The sequence below is a fragment of the Danio aesculapii genome, chromosome 8, assembly GCF_903798145.1.
Source record: "Danio aesculapii chromosome 8, fDanAes4.1, whole genome shotgun sequence".
NCBI lineage: Eukaryota > Metazoa > Chordata > Actinopteri > Cypriniformes > Danionidae > Danio > Danio aesculapii.
Genome location: NC_079442.1, coordinates 23,592,547 through 23,608,867, shown reverse-complemented (window position 1 = coordinate 23,608,867; position 16,321 = coordinate 23,592,547). Strand labels below are relative to the sequence as shown.

The window sequence follows — 16,321 nt, the reverse complement described above, 5'->3', positions numbered from 1 at the left end:
GTGGGTGTTTCCCAGTGTTTGGTTGCGGCCGGAAGGCCATCCACTGCATAAAACATATGGTGGATAAGTTGGCGGTTCATTCCGCTGTGGCGATCCCTGATTAATAAAATGACAAAGCCAAAAAGAAAATGAATCAATGATTGAAAATGACATTTTGGGATGAAAAAAATAGTTACAGTGGCATTAGATGAGACGGGAAAGAAAGTAGTCCTATATACGCAGGTGTTTTAAAGAAAAAACAGCTGTATTAAAAAAGTAAATTAGTTTAAGTGGAAAACTTACTTCAGGCCAATGAATTATGTAAGCAAAGAGTTGAGGGGTAAGTCATTGCACAAGTGATTTTTCACAATACAGCAAGGTCTTGAGTACATTATTGTTTTATAAAATGGTTACTACCAGTGTTGGGTAGTTACTTCACAAAAAGCTATTCATTATTAATTACTAATTACGTCAATAAAATTAATCCAATTTAAATTACTTTTATAATTTCTGAAAAGTCTGAAAAGGTAACTTAATTTCACAAAAAGTAAATGAATTACTTGATCATTTTAATTCAAATGTTAAATATGTGTATCAAAACATATTTTTCATGCATGTCATATATATTGGCATTCATTTTCTACTCAATTCATTGTTTTTGTAAGCATCTGCAATTGCCTGGCATGCCTATCCTTCCACAGTTGAAAGGTTCCAAGTTATATCTGAAAAACAATATATCCAATAACTCTGCTTCTCTGAATTTAAGTTCAATTTTTTCTTATATAAGCATATGCAATTGTCTTGATAAATGTAACCTTGTTTAGTTAAAAAAAATATTTATTCAGCAAAAAAGCTTTTATAACAAAATATACAATTACTCTGATTCTCTGAATTATGTACAGTATTTAAGCATTTTAAGTAACTAATAGTAATAGTAACGCGTCTTTTATAAGAACTATTATAAAAAACTTTAATTTTCCAAATGTAAAAAGTTGGTTTGTTGGTTGTATATCCGATAAGCTTTTTTAAATGGCGCATTCCCCAGCCTTAGGCTACACACGCTCCGCAAGTCTGTTGTTACGGGGCCCTGATGACATGCATTGTTATTCGCATTATGTTCAAAGGTCTTAGTTTAAAATAGGCTAACAGTCAGTTACTATATGGTATAGGATAACACACACAACTGCCTAAATAAATAGGCTAAAAAATACACAGTTGATCACTTATTAAATTCTTATTAAAAAACTGTACTGATAGAAAAAAAGCACAAGAAAGAATGCCGCTTTTCACAGCGCTTAGCTCGCGTGCTATGGCTGCTACAGAATATCAGTTCAGTATGCTCACTATGTTACATAACTGCTCCCTGCTGGCCAAGTATTTCTTGTGTTAGACCATGTTCTGCTTTACTGTGGTTTACTGCGGAGACGTGTGACATTTCTTTAAATCACTCGCGCATATCTGTACATAACCTAAAAATGAAAAATAATCCCTTACTTTTTTCTGTGGAAAACTAATTTACTTACAATAACAATTTTTTTATTTTTTTGCAACTAACTACACCCAACATTGGTTACTACACATTCTCGGAAAAAAACGTACACAGTGGTACCAATAATGTTCCTTAAGGAACAGTTATGTACATTTGTAAAAGTTGTACATTATATGGTACAGAAAAGACCTCTTATGATACTGCTCTGTATCTTTTATGGTACAACTGAAATGAAGGTACATTATTGTTCTCATAAAAAAGGTACATAAGTGTTGGACAAGTCCTTCTTTATTACAATATCTATGAAAATAAATATTAAAGGAAAGGCAAAGTGATTTTATGAATAATTTCCATATTAAAACATGAATCATCATTTAAAAGCATATGTTTAAAGAAACTCATAAACATTCATTATTAAGTTCTATAATACAAAAAAAATTATAAAACGTAAACTAAACATTTAAGGCATTTTAAAAAAACATTAGGTGAGAATTTTCTGATAAATACATTTTCATTATTGATATCTGCACCTTTTGGCCTTTGCTTTCCACTACGCACGTGAGCTAGCAAAAGTCCTGAGCAGTGTTCATGAAGACATTTTAGTACTGTAAAACGAATCAAACATTGTGCATATCTTGTTACAATACTTTTGTATAATTCTATTTCCATTTTAAAATGACGTAAATTTAATGAACTTTTAGGTGATTAAAAAGGCGTTGTGTGAAAATTGGAGAAAAAAAAAACTTTTATATTGTACATGGGAGAATGTGTTTCTGTAACATGTTTGTGAAAAGTGTTGAGAAATGTTTAGCAAAAATAGATCTTTTGATTCATGTTAAAGTTTATTCTTTATTGTAAATGGAAAAGGTGCATTTAAGCAAAATTAAACTTTTTTAAAAACATTGTTTAAAATGTATTTGATGTTTTATATTTGCTGAAAATAAATTGACACGTTTTGGATGTAGCAAAATGCCTTTAAATTGTTCTTGAAGGAACATATTTGACACTGTTAAGGTACAAAGTGTCTTGTTACTGTAGTGGTACCTTCATTGATCAGATTTGTACCTTTGATGAAGGTAAAATATCGTATCTGCAGGTTTTAAAAACCAAAGGTACATTTTGGTTTTCCATGGTACAAATCATGTCATCGTCAAACTGCAATGGTACAAATTAGTTTCTTTCAATAAAGAATAAAAGTTCAAGAAAGAATAAAGTAAAAAAAAAAAAGTACTTCCCCAGTGACAAGAGTTTGTACCCTTCTATGGTACAACATTGTATCATTTTTTTGAGAGTGCACAGCATAAATATCAATGCCAAAATAAACAAATGCATTAATAAGGTAAAGTATGTTTTGTCATATTTCTTTTTTTTTAATCAACAAACTACAGATTTAGTTAAAACAACACACCAACACACTCTTTTCGAGATCAAGCCTAAAGGTCTAAAGGAGGAAAAATGGCAGCTACCTTCTTGTATTTGGGACATTCACTTGTGCTTGTACATTATTGATGCTTACATTTGGTTCCCCTCCAAAAATAAAGAGCAATTCCTCCCTCCCCTTCCTCTCTCTTCCTCACTGTATGGGAGAGAGTGATAAGAGCGAGCTCCTTTAAAAGGCCTGTATTATTCCTCCCGGTCACACTGGCTTTTGCATGTGTGTTTGTGGAAGTGCCCACAGCAGCCCAATGAAAAGGGTGACAGGTATTCAATCAAACACAATAGGCCTTCCTTTCTGGACGGATGCAGAGATGAACGAACAAATAAACAGATATTCTCGAGCGTCAAAAATCAATGAGTCTGACTAACGTCTCCCCTATGTCCACTATTTTTGTCTGACTGTCTTTTTCGCAGTTGAAGAAACGTCTTTTGACAGTACAACTACAACTGTGCTTAAATACGGTAGAGTGGTAAGATATTGTGGAGGGAAAATGGAGAATTTGTAAGAACAGTTTGTAGTCTAAAGCAAGAAACAGCTATAACAGTTATGGCTCTTTCGCTTTTACATTTAATCCATGCAAGAAGAACAACACTTCAAAGGATAGTTCACCAAAAAAAAAAAAAAAATCTGTTAATTTATTTACTCTTATAATGCAAATGTGTAAATATGTTCAGTTTTCGCATGACCTCAGTGTATTGTTTTGGCTGTAGATGTTAGTTTGTCTTCCAAAGCACTGATAGCCTTTGACTTACATTTGAATTGCCAAGGACAATGGGTTTAGTAAAAATAAATAAATAAATAAATAAATAAACAAAATAAAAAGTTAAATAAATAAATAAATTGTTTTTTATCAACCTTTGTTATTTTATTTAACCTGTAGAGATATTTAAATTCACTGCACTGGATCACTGCATTTGCCCATAAATGCCTAAAGGTGCAGTAGGTGATCTGCCACAATGCTAACCGGATAGCATAATATTTTTGAAACACAGTTCAAGCCCTGCCGTCCAAAGCCATGCCTCCTGAAATAGTGAACGTAAGCACCTTAAATATGACAGCAGACAACCCACTAGATCATGTCATTCGCCAGTTAGAAAGCTTTACAGTCCTTTATAATACTACAATTCCCAACGAAAAACTGTATCATATCTAGCACGTTTTCAGTTATGTAGTTAGCAAGCAAAACTTGTCATAATGTGCAATATTTCATGCATGCAGTGATCGTTGGTCTGGTCTCACTCTCTCACACTTTGTCCAAAAGCGACTGCTGTATGCTTAGTGGTTGGCCTGTGGTGGCAGGAATTACACTTATTAGTAAGCCACACTAACATGCTATTTCAGAGCGAATATTCAGAGTAGCGGTAAACAATATTGGGAACGCATCACAGGTTGTCATTGTTCAAAAATGAATCAATGTGAATATAAAACCAACTTCAGCTCAGTAAAGCAGGCTAGGCAGAACAGCTGTATTTCTGTTTTGTTGTGTTTTTCTTTTCAGCTTAGTCCCTTTATTAATCTGTGGTTGCCACAGTGGAATGAACCGCCAACTTATCCAGCACGTTTTTTCACACAGCGGATGACCTTCCAGCCGCAACCCATCTCTGGGAAACGTCCACACTAAATCACACTCATAAACTACGGACAATTTAGCCTACCCAATTCACCTGTACCAAATGTTTTTGGACTGTGGGGGAAACCGGAGCACCCGGAGGAAACCCACCCGAATGCAGGGAGAACATGCAAACTCCACACAGAAATGCCAACTAACCCAGTCGAGGCTCGAACCAGTGACCTTCTTGCTGTGAGGCGACATCTCTACCTACTGCGTCACTGCGTCGCCTGTTTTGTTGTTAAACTAAATAAAAATCTACAGTATCGATGCTGTAAAAGGTCCCTTATGAAACTGAAAATAGTCACATCAATCTTTCGCCAGAAGATTTCAGTGGCTGAACAACACTTCTGTGCATATAACCCATTCATAACAACCCAATCTACATAAGCTTTGCGTGACTAAAATAGATTTTAAAACAGAACATTATCTGTCTAACAGAAATGCTTCAGCCATGCTGTCATCCTGCCTCCAGCATGCAAAAGGAACTCCAATATTGATTTCAGATTTTAAAAAGTTTTGATTCAGCTGTGTCTCATGTGCACATGAACATGCGGCGCACATGTACGTGCCAAGGGCGGATCTGCATGACCAGAGATGCGCAGATGTATAAATCTACATTTCTTGACAGACAGTTTGGGCTAATTATTGGAATTATGGGAATTGTCGGCCCAACAATATTTAATTGGATGAACATTTTAAGTTTTATGCCTTACACAGAATATAAAAATACATATAAATACATTTAGATCATTTACTTTAATCATTACTATTGGAATGTGAAGAGGCTTTCAACCAGCGCAACAAAAAATGGTTCTGAACACAATCACCTACTGCACCTTTAAACATTGAATTTAAATTCATTCAGTCTCTCCCTCTCCCTCTTCCTCTCTCTCTCACACACACACAAACACACACACACACGCACGCACGCATGCACGCACACACACACGCACACACATACAGACTGTACAGACAAATAATATGCAAACAATATGACCAAAATGTTTGCATCAAACACAAGTACATTTTTGCATTAATCACAGCAGTTTCAAAGTCTTGTCAACATTTTAGGAAAATGTCTGTTTTCATTGGGATATTGTTTTAAAATGTTCCTTTTCAAAGGGGATGCACTCATTTTAACTCCTTTTTAACTCAATATTGTAATTCATTCTGTGTCTAACGTTAGTTATCCGTGCTGTTGTTCTATTGGAATTTTCATAGCAAAATGGCCACCACGTGACACTAGCGGCATCTAGTGGCTGTTTCCCAAATAGCAACATAGTGTCGCCTCTTGGTGATTCTATGCTCTTTGCCTATATGTAGTTATAACTGTTTCAAACTTCCAAAAAAACTACTTCAACTATTTAAATTTTAAAACTACTTCAAACTTTAAGACAAGGCTTTCTCAAGACACCATAAAGTTTGTCTACAAACTTTACTTTTCTAGTTATTATTATTATATATATATATATATATATATATATATATATATATATATATATATATATATATATATATATATATATATATATAATATTATAGAATTAGGTGAGCTAGACAGGACATCACACATAATGTTCTTGCATAATGAATTGCAAGTCGACACATTTTGTAATGCAACTATATGCAACTTTCTGTGGATGGAAACTTATAACCGAACACTAATCCACACACTGTCCAAAGCATTTTGCAACTGCTTAATTGTACTTGTAGACTATTTCCGGCCTGACATGTATTCATTCAGCAGACACATTTATTCAAAGTGAATTTACACTGCAACTCAAGTTATACATTTGATTAGTCCTCGCATTTCCTGGGAATTGAACCTTTGACCTTGTGCTGTAGCAAAATGCCACACTCTACTGTTTGATCTTTCAAATGCTCTGGATTTTAATGACATGTTTTCCTTTTCATAGCATCACTTACTAAATATTAAATATGAAACATGACAGTTCTGTGTTTTATTCCGAAGACAGGCATTTTTCCAGACTGTCTGCACATTTTATCCCTGAGATTACAGTGGGTGTGGGCCCCTCAAAGCGGAGGATGGGCCAGATTCATGCTGTCAGGTGGATCTTCAAAACCTGCTGGTATTGTGACAGCTGAATTCCTGACAAGCACTATCACTCTATCACACACGCACACGCACACACTTTCTCATTCCTAAAAGTTAAGCCAGGCTAATCTACTCCTCTACACACCTCCATAACCTTGTGTTATACTGTGCTCTTCGTATGAGAATGTTACATTACATCTCATATCAAATAATTATCTTGCAGTGACATGCTTGAAATTATTCTGTGCAGACTGAAATGTCACAACTATTTGAAGCACTCGTTTCAATTAATCTGGAGCGCATACCTGGAAATTTGTTTGCATACATATGCTGTATTAGACTATATTGTTTCCTTAAGAACATTAGTTGAATGATATATATCACTGTTTTTGCTTGAGGACCTAGATTTTATATGCAATTTTAAATCAAGCCCAGAAATGCATTAATATCGCCATAATCTTCATAGGATGTAAACTATGTAAATGTTTTAACATTACAGGTAAAATACGAAAAACAGTGTGATTTTGTTGCACAAAGCCTTTTGCATATTGTATAATTATTAGCCATAATGTTGTGACGTACACTCACTGGCCACTTTATTAGGTACACCAGTCTAACTGCTTGTTAACGCAAATTTCTAATCAGTCAATCACATGGCAGCAACGCAATGCATTTAGGCATGTAGACATGGTCAAGGCCATCTGCTGCAGTTCAAACAGAGCATCAGAATGGGGAAGAAAGGTGATTTAAGTGACTTTGAACGTGGCATGGTTGTTGGTGTTAGACGGGCTGTTCTGAGTATTTCAGAAACTGCTGATCTACTGGGATTTTCAGGCACAACCATCTCTAGGGTTTACAGAGAATAATCCGGAAAAGAGAAAATATCCAGTGAGCAGCAGTTTTGTGAACGCAAATGCCTTGTTGATGCTAGAGGTCAGAGGAGAATGGCCAGACTAGTTCCAGCTGTTAGAGCTGTCATAAAGAGCTAATCATCTCAGACTGGTTTCTTGAACATAACAATGAGTTCACTGTACTCAAATGGCCTCCACAGTCACCATATCTCAATGCAATAGAGCACATTTGGGATGTGGTGGAACAGGAGATTTGTATTATGGATGTGCAGCCGACAAATCTGTAGCAACTGTGTGATGCTATCATGTCAATATGGACCAAAATCTCTGAGGAATATTTCCAGTAGCTTGTTGAATCTATGCCATGAAGGATTAAGGCAGTTCTGAAGGTAAAAGATGGTCCAACCTGGTACTAGTAAGGTGTACCTAATAAAGTGGTCAGTGAATGTAAGTGTGCAGTAGTATTATTATTAGTATAGTATAGTATAATATAGTATACTAGTATAGTTTCATTGAATGCATGAATATTGATTTGTAAAATAGTCTTTAACCTTCTTGAAAATAAACAAAATGGTAACACTTCGGTTTTCACATTTCACACCATTTACTACTGGCTTATTACCTATTACCTACTTATTACCTATTACTATTGCTTATTATTAGGATATAAACTGTTTATTAGAATTAATAAAATATGATCTCATTTTATATCCCTAACCCTACCCAATACCTACAGTAAACCAAACTACTATCTTACTAACTATTAATAAGCAGCTAATTAGTAGTTTATTGAGCTAAAGGTTTTAGTTAATAGTTTGTTAATAGTATGAATTGTAAATAAAGTGTGAAAAGAGAAGAGAAAAACAATAATATTAAGCATTATTTTGCTATTTGAAAAGAATTATTTTATATGAATACATTTGAAAATGCAATTAATTCCTGCATTGGCAAAGCTGACATTTTCAACATAAAACTAATTATTTAAAACAAAAATGAAAAAGAAAAAAAATTAATACCAGCATATCAGATTGATGTATGTAAAATTAAAGACGAAAGTACTGGTGCTCTGAATATATATTCCATCAGTAATTGAAATCTGTTCAGATTCAGACTGCAGATACTGCCTTAATTTACAACAAACTTGTAACCGAGACACGCTTGTTTCAAAACTGCTATTAAAAGTGAACTTGTGGTTCTACTCTGGACTTATTGTCCAGATGATGGATGAGTCCTTGCAAGAGGAGTAATGCGACTATATGGACTTGAGATTGGCAGTTAGAGAAGGATGAAAGCAAAGAGAGAGACATACAGAGAGAGACACAGACATGGCCAATCATACCTGAGGACCTGCAGCTCTTCTTCAGAATTCTGCAACTCATCACTCAATCTCCTCCAGCGCAGCAAAGCCTTTAACTGTCTCTGCTCCTCAGCTTCTCTATAGCCCAACTGAGAAAAACAGAAAAGGAGAACAGATAAAAAAGCTGCAAATTAATTAAAGAACTTTACTTCACTATGAAGTTGGATGAAGTCAAGCTAAGAAATCCATTAGTTATAAGATTATGAGTACTCGTACACTTCGTGAAACTTGGCTTTCAAGAAAATTTTTTTAATTATCTTTAATTATCAAAGTGTTAGGGAATTTCACCTTAATAAATTTAAGGAACCAAAACAGCTTGCTTAAGTCAACTTAAACTTTAAAATATAGTATTATATAAAATAAAACAGTTGTAAAATTGCCCCAAACCGAGTGCAATACTATTTTATACAGAACCAAAAAACTATTTCTAAAAAATAATTGTTTGCTGGTTTATTCCAGAGGTAATCCCTCCATGTTGCTAACAAGCAAAACCCTTTTAGGAGATTTATTTAGCATACCTAAGCCACATACCTATTATATAGAGTAGATATCAGACAGCAATTTTACATATTAAAGGGGACATATTATGCACATTTTTACAAGATTTTACAAGAAAATGTGAAGTGTCTCAGAAAAAGGAAGTTTATGGAGACTGTGCTGTTACTGTGCTGTGCTGTCCTAAAACTCCACATTAATAATCCTCTTAGTCGCTGACAGCAGATGAAAAGTCTAATGGCGGATGGCTGCTTCTCACTCAGGGATGTTTATGCTTTCGAGGGAAAGATCATCACTAATAGGTGGGGCTTTCCCCCTCTGACGATACGTACAAAAGAAGAATGTCAATCAAAGTGTAATTAGTAATTACTATTAGAGGCTGGCTATATTCACACACTGCTGCCACACAACAGTGTTTAAACCTCTTATAAAAAGTGACTTTTGCTTAATAAGTCCCCTTCAAATCAATGCACTTATTGGCATCTTCATTATAACTGATTTTAGCAAAGGTTGGCTTTTTTGTGGGACTATATGAGTAACTATAGCAACCACAGCTCCCTTTGCCATAAGTTGCCAGAAATTACAGTGAAACGTTCAGTAAAAACACTTGACGGTTTCCCCAAACACTCTTCTGTTTGTCACTGGTCAGTAGGGTTGGGTACCGAAACCCCCTATGTAACCAGTATGGACCGGACCGAATCAGCAAATGAATTTCGGTGCTTAATTTCAGTGCCACTGGTGCTACGACAAGGACTTAAGAAGCTTCAAGGGGTACATCAAAGAAACACATGGTACGCGTTGTGTCACACTATCACTAAACATTTAATTCTAAACAACTTTGAAGGATACAGACACCGTCGGCGATGTTAGGCATTTGTTCTTGTTGCTTAGAGAACACACGCACACAGGCAATACGCGCAGTACAGCTCATCGGTGAGCCATTCCCTTCAGAGTCATCATCACACATGAACGTGTTCATCAAATTTGCTTAAACTAAGCATTCTAAAGTATGGCTATATTTCATAAGCAAGAATTCTGACAGATGCTTTACAAAAGTTGATTGTAAGGGGGGAAATACATCAAATTTTGTGAAACATTTGAGGGCACATTGAATCACCAGACAAATGTCTTTGACAGCTTCATCAGGCACATCATCAGGCACTTTCATTGAGTAAATTTACATGGACACAATACTCCGAATTTAATGTGATTTAGACAATACTCTGATTAAGAGTCAACCATGTAAACAGAGATTTTTGACTACCTTAAAGGACCACAGACCCCCGCGTCAAGAAATTGACGTGTTGACGAAAATGTTTTTTTTTTTTCTTTCCATTTGGCGTGTGGTAACAAATTCCATTAAAACAACACTCTTCAGCCAGTCCTTTCTTCATATTCTCATCCAATACCTCAGTTTGTCACAGGGGCATGAACAAAATGTTGCTGAATGAAAGTGAAAGTGTCGCACTGCAGTTGAAGTCGACAAATTAAAAATGAAACACTCGAAATTACATGAACCTCTGGACAGTGCGGTGACGCATGACTTTAATCAATCTATGTGCTATAACATTTAAAACGGGACCAGGAAAGGAACATTCAAAAAGCAACTCATGTTAACACCTTCATCATATTAATGTCTTATTCAGATTAAGCCAAATAATTAGATGACTGATGTCCATGTAAACGTAGTCACAAGCCCAAACCCTAAAAAAACGGTTTTCCCCAGATTTTGATGACAGCCTGTCCACAGATCAATAGTAAGCTAATGTAATGTTAATTGCATAATGCTAATTTTTAATTCTTGTTAACAAACAAATGATCAAAAGAAATAGATTAATGCAATTCAAATATATAAAATATTAATTTATGTATACTTTAAACTTTAATTATATTGTTCAATTAAAATGATAACAATATTCATTTAAAATATTTTCTAAAGTCATCCACTGCAATTTTGTGGCTCAAAAGTATCGGTTCAAGCACCATTTTGGCACCGGTATTGTTTTTAAAGTATTGATTTAGTACCGGTATCGAAATAACCCCAAACGACACCCGGTCAGTCAGACAAACAGAAAACCCCAACCCAAAGTCATGTCATCTGTAAACCAGTGTCGCTGACCTACTGACAGCAGTCTCGGCATATCAAATGGGGATAAAAGAAAGTCATTGAAAGCATCAATAAAATTACACACTTGAGCTTTAAATGCCGCTTGTTGAAAAATACGTATTGGAAACATTCCATTAGCACATCAATGGCTTTCAATCCAGAGCCGGCAAACACAGATTATAAATACATTGTGAATGAAGTGAAGTGCTGTGTTGATGCGGCGCACAATCGCACTCCACAAGCTCTAGTTTGTGACTCATTATTAGCTATCTTGGTCATTACAGGAGAAAAAGCCTTCCGGTTAATTCAATTTAATTTCAAACTCATTTTATATACTCTGACCAGTCAGCATGAGCTCTAATAGGTGTGTATCTGTAATGAACTTTAGTAAACACATCACATTTAACAGTGTTTTTTTTGGTGCTTTCTGCAGTTTGCAAGTTGAAAGGAAGAAAAAATAGATAGGAAATAACTAGGGATACACAGATATAGTGCTCATGTACATAAAAACTGATACCACACTGTGTACATATAGACAAAAAACACCAACAACAGAACAAACAGGAAGCAGTACAGAAATAGCAGTCTGCTATCTAAGGATGTCTGAAAATTGAGGTAATGTTTTAAAACATAAAATGTATATGTCTTTGTGCTGCTGTGAGTGAGCTGATAAGTGAAGCATGTGGATTGGATCAAGTGTGCATACAGACATCAGACATCGATGGAAAGTTTGTAATTCTGTTAAAAATGTCAATAGAAAAAGGAGAAACAGCAAAACAGTAAAATGATGCACATATTGGCAGTGTTACTTGAAAACAGGGAGAAAAAAATGAGAGCACTTTATTTAAATGAACTAGCGTGCGGACATGAGCTGAACTTAAATTTTAAAGATTGAAACAAAATTGCGAGTTTGAAACAAAGAGATGTTATAGTGGCATGGGCCAATTTACAGCCATATCGCACTGCTACTCATGTGATATATATATATTTATGCCATTGAACTGTTGTATAAACGCAATATCACACTTGTAGCAGTGTGATTGCATTGGCACGAGGCCGCAGGCAAACCAGTGATGATATACAGCCATATCGCACTGCTACAAGTGTGATATTGCGTTTATACAACAGTTCGATGGCATAATCATGTGTATAAAAAAGAAAGTCAAACACAGAGAGTCTAAAAACCCTTTTGTATGAGGAACTACTTTCTTCCACCATTCATTCACATCTGCAGCTGACGTCAGAACAACAGAAACAGTTGCTACTACACAAACATCACTTTAGAGCTAGTATTTGAATGATTCACTAGCGTAATGTCTAAAGTGATGACAAAACAGGTGATTTTGCTGACATTTTAACACTATAAGGCTTCAGAGATTTCCCTGTATTTCTCTGTTGCAATTGGGACATCATAATAATCAACCCCAAAAAACCCAAAGCAGCAAACACTACCAGATTACAGTTGTGTTTGTGATAAGGAAAAATGTTAAACACAGGCAGGCATTTCTTCTTTCTTTCTTTTTACTAAACTAGTCTGCAGCGACGAAAACAGGAGACTCATTAGAAACAAACAGATGGCCAACCAAAAAGTAACTCAGGGTTATACAAAGAGTGGCCAAAACAAAATACACACATTCCTGATATGTGAGTCCCATCTCACACACAATAGACTACAATTACTATAAACTATAACTGTATACTATAAACTGTAGTTGGAAATTACGCTCAAGTTTTTCCTCCTCTAAGGGCTCATTATATGGTCTCTGTCGCCATCTTGTGGATGGACAACGTCAACTATCTTTGTTCAGCTCAGTATGACAGGCTGATGGATGCCGACGCGCTGTATCTCCGAAATGATAAATATTTAAAATAGGTACTGTCCTTATAAATAAACTAGTTGCAATCTAAACAACTACATTCTAACCTAAAAAGCCTCAAAAGTACATTATGTTGCCCAACAGCTGCAATATTTGTCAAACTGTAGTGAGTTTTTTGATCTGCTTTCACTCTACATGGCCGGAGTATTACAGAAGGGTGAGGAGGCGGTACGAGTGCTGTTATCACGGGAATATTGCATATCAGCCTATATATATATATATATATATATATATATATATATATATATATATATATATATATATATATATATATATATATATATATATATATATATATATATATATATAAATATTTTTATTTTATTTTTTTTTTTTTTTTACAAATATCAGCATTGGTATTGGATTGGAAAGTACCATAATTTATGACATTTTTGAGAGAAATTGCCAAAGCAAGGTTTTAATTTTTTTTTTTTTTCTCGCACATGAATTACAATCTAAAGGTCAATTTAGTTTTTTGCTGAAGACTAATTTGCTAAAGACTTTCTCTGTGGCGGAACACTTTGCCCCTTCAGATTAGAATGGCTCCGTCTCTATCTTTTTTTAAATCACTCCAAAAAAACGTACCTATTTAGCTTGGCCTTTTAATATTATTTTAATAGTCATTTCTACTGCTACAGTTTTTCTGTCGTTTCACTTGTCTTAGGTTTGTTTTTATATTCTTTTTATTTCAGTTCGTCTTATGTACAGCACTTTGGTCAGTCTTGTGACTAATTTCAAATGTGCTCTATAAATAAATGAACTTGAACTTTTGCATTGAGTTCACCTTCGCATAGCCTCATACAATTTGCCATATCCTGATCCATACTCTGATGTACACTTCTAAAAATATGTAACTACATGGCATGATGACGTGGAGCGCAAGATCTGTGATTGGCCGGCTTGGTAGCATTAATGAATGTAGGCGGAGCCGAGAGCCGTGGGAGCAAATTGAGGCTGGTGGATACAAGTGTTGAGCGTCACAGAGGATCTCTGGAAGGATCATTTTGTTTTGTAGTGTGAATTTGAACTACTTCTACAGTAGCATCATGCATTTCCGGCGTAAACTCACACTGTGAAACATAGAAACCCCACTCCCAACTAGTGTTTTGGAAGTGTTATTGCCATAGCAGCACAAACTGAACACAGAATGATAAATGTGCAGGGTATGTGCCAAAGGGTGTGCTAATCAATCGATGCAGAAGTATAAATCAGGTCTAAGTCATAGATGTCATTTCCCATGGTTTCCATTCACTTGCTTTCCAGTCATAAGCTGTTTAAAAAACATTTTATTATTCAATAGTACTCATGGGTTGCACTGACCACTTGTGATATAGAGTGTCACAAAATAAAATGGAAAGGTTTAGATCAAATCTGAGCAAAAGTGGTCATACGAGATGCATTTGAACAGATGTTATTACCAGGTGTCAACAGTAATGTGTCTCGGCTGACCACTAAAAATGCATGTTAATACCAGCAAGAAACAGGGCCTCAGATGAGCGCTCAAAGATTCAACCATATCATAATACCTTTTGAACGTGGCTCCACAACACATCCTCTAAATAAGTAGCGAAGCCCTCGCTGATCCATTCTTCTGTCCAATCCCGTGCACCAATGGCCAATCCGAACCAGGAATGGGCGATTTCATGGCATAACCTTGCCCCACAGAGGTTCCTCTCACCCGTTAGCACACTTTGAGACAGGAACACGATATGTGGACTGGAAAACAAGAGAAATCACAACTGACTGATTTAATTTAGCAGTTAAAAAAAAAAGAAACTTTAAAAACAGACTACGATTGGACGTCACAGTTGTATTTGGTTGACTAGCAAATCATTGGTTATAATGTTACAGTGGGTGCTGAGAGCTCAGAGCTCTGCCTTCAGCTCTGATCTAGTTATAACATGTTATAAAACTCAGCCACCCTGAAAGAACATCAAAGTGTGGGATTTTCTCTCCCATACACAGACTGTCGTTAAGGAGGTGGAGCTCTCAGCCAAAATGTGGCCTGTTTGCTGCCAGTGGATTTCAGAGTAGCCACCCATGCCGCACCCTTCACCAAACAATCCTGGGTACATTTGCTAATAGCAGGCAAATTACAAGACGCATAACCATCGTCAGATGTTACTGTGAAAATTTTCCACTGTGAACGACAACGACATAATATAGAAAAAAATATATATACCATAAGATAGGCTCTTTTTCTTTCACTTGCATAAGAAAAACACAACCTCGGGACTCGAGCTGCACATAAAACCAGAAGAAATATTGTATTGTTTGCCTCCTCACTCAAAATTACCTCGAGTGACCTTTTCAACCAGAAAGCCTTGTGCGTTTCATACAGCAAATGGGCTGTTATCGAGACCATGTTCCAAACAAAGTTCCTACGAGTCAGGATAAACAAACCCGTTTCTTTTGTGTCCTAAGGCTTCAGCTTGGCCTCATAATGGTTTTCAAATGTGACACATATCACCGTAGATAGCCGAGAGCGTTTTCCTCCTCACAAAATGAGCCTGATAAAATAATCGGAGAGCTTTATGAATGGCTTTTTACCTTTACAGCCAGACGTTCACCTTGCCCGGGTCTGGAAAGAGTTTTTTTTTCTTCCCCACTGTTGCTTTCTTTACACAATGACCACAGCAACCAGCAGGAAATCAATAAAAAAGGTTGGCCTTGACTCTTGAGTTGAAGGTGGCAGGCATGCCTTTCATTCACACTGTTATGGTTCCCTGAAGTACTCAATATGTTATTTTAGACGGATCCTGTGTGCCCAAAGAGTTTCTGTAAAGTAGAGCTAAGGGACTTAGAAAAAAGTTCAGTGTCTGGATATAGATGACAGAAAATACCCAGCATTGTTAAAGTGAAGTGTTAAACAACAGATGCTTGTTCTTTAAATGTGGACTTTGTCCAAACACCAGAAAAGGGATTCTGCTACAGTTAGAGAACCTCACTACTACACATGGAACACTAGAGTCTGTTCACTGACCTGATCTGATGCATACTTCTCACTAAATGGAAAAGTAGTTTCCCAATGTGGCAAGCTCTAACCTGATTGGCTGACAG

At 35.9% G+C, this 16,321-nt stretch overlaps 1 protein-coding gene across 1 annotated transcript in view; it reads right to left on the bottom strand.

Moving 5' to 3' along the window:
* aopep (aminopeptidase O (putative)) overlaps nt 1-16,321 on the bottom strand; it is a 158,188-nt gene that overhangs the window by 112,224 nt on the left and 29,643 nt on the right. Inside the window, exons 6-7 of the mRNA XM_056463452.1 lie at nt 14,788-14,977; nt 8,765-8,871 (exon numbers count right to left, since the gene is read on the bottom strand). Of these exons, the coding sequence (XP_056319427.1) occupies nt 8,765-8,871; nt 14,788-14,977 (297 nt within the window). The remainder of the gene's footprint in view (nt 1-8,764; nt 8,872-14,787; nt 14,978-16,321) is intronic.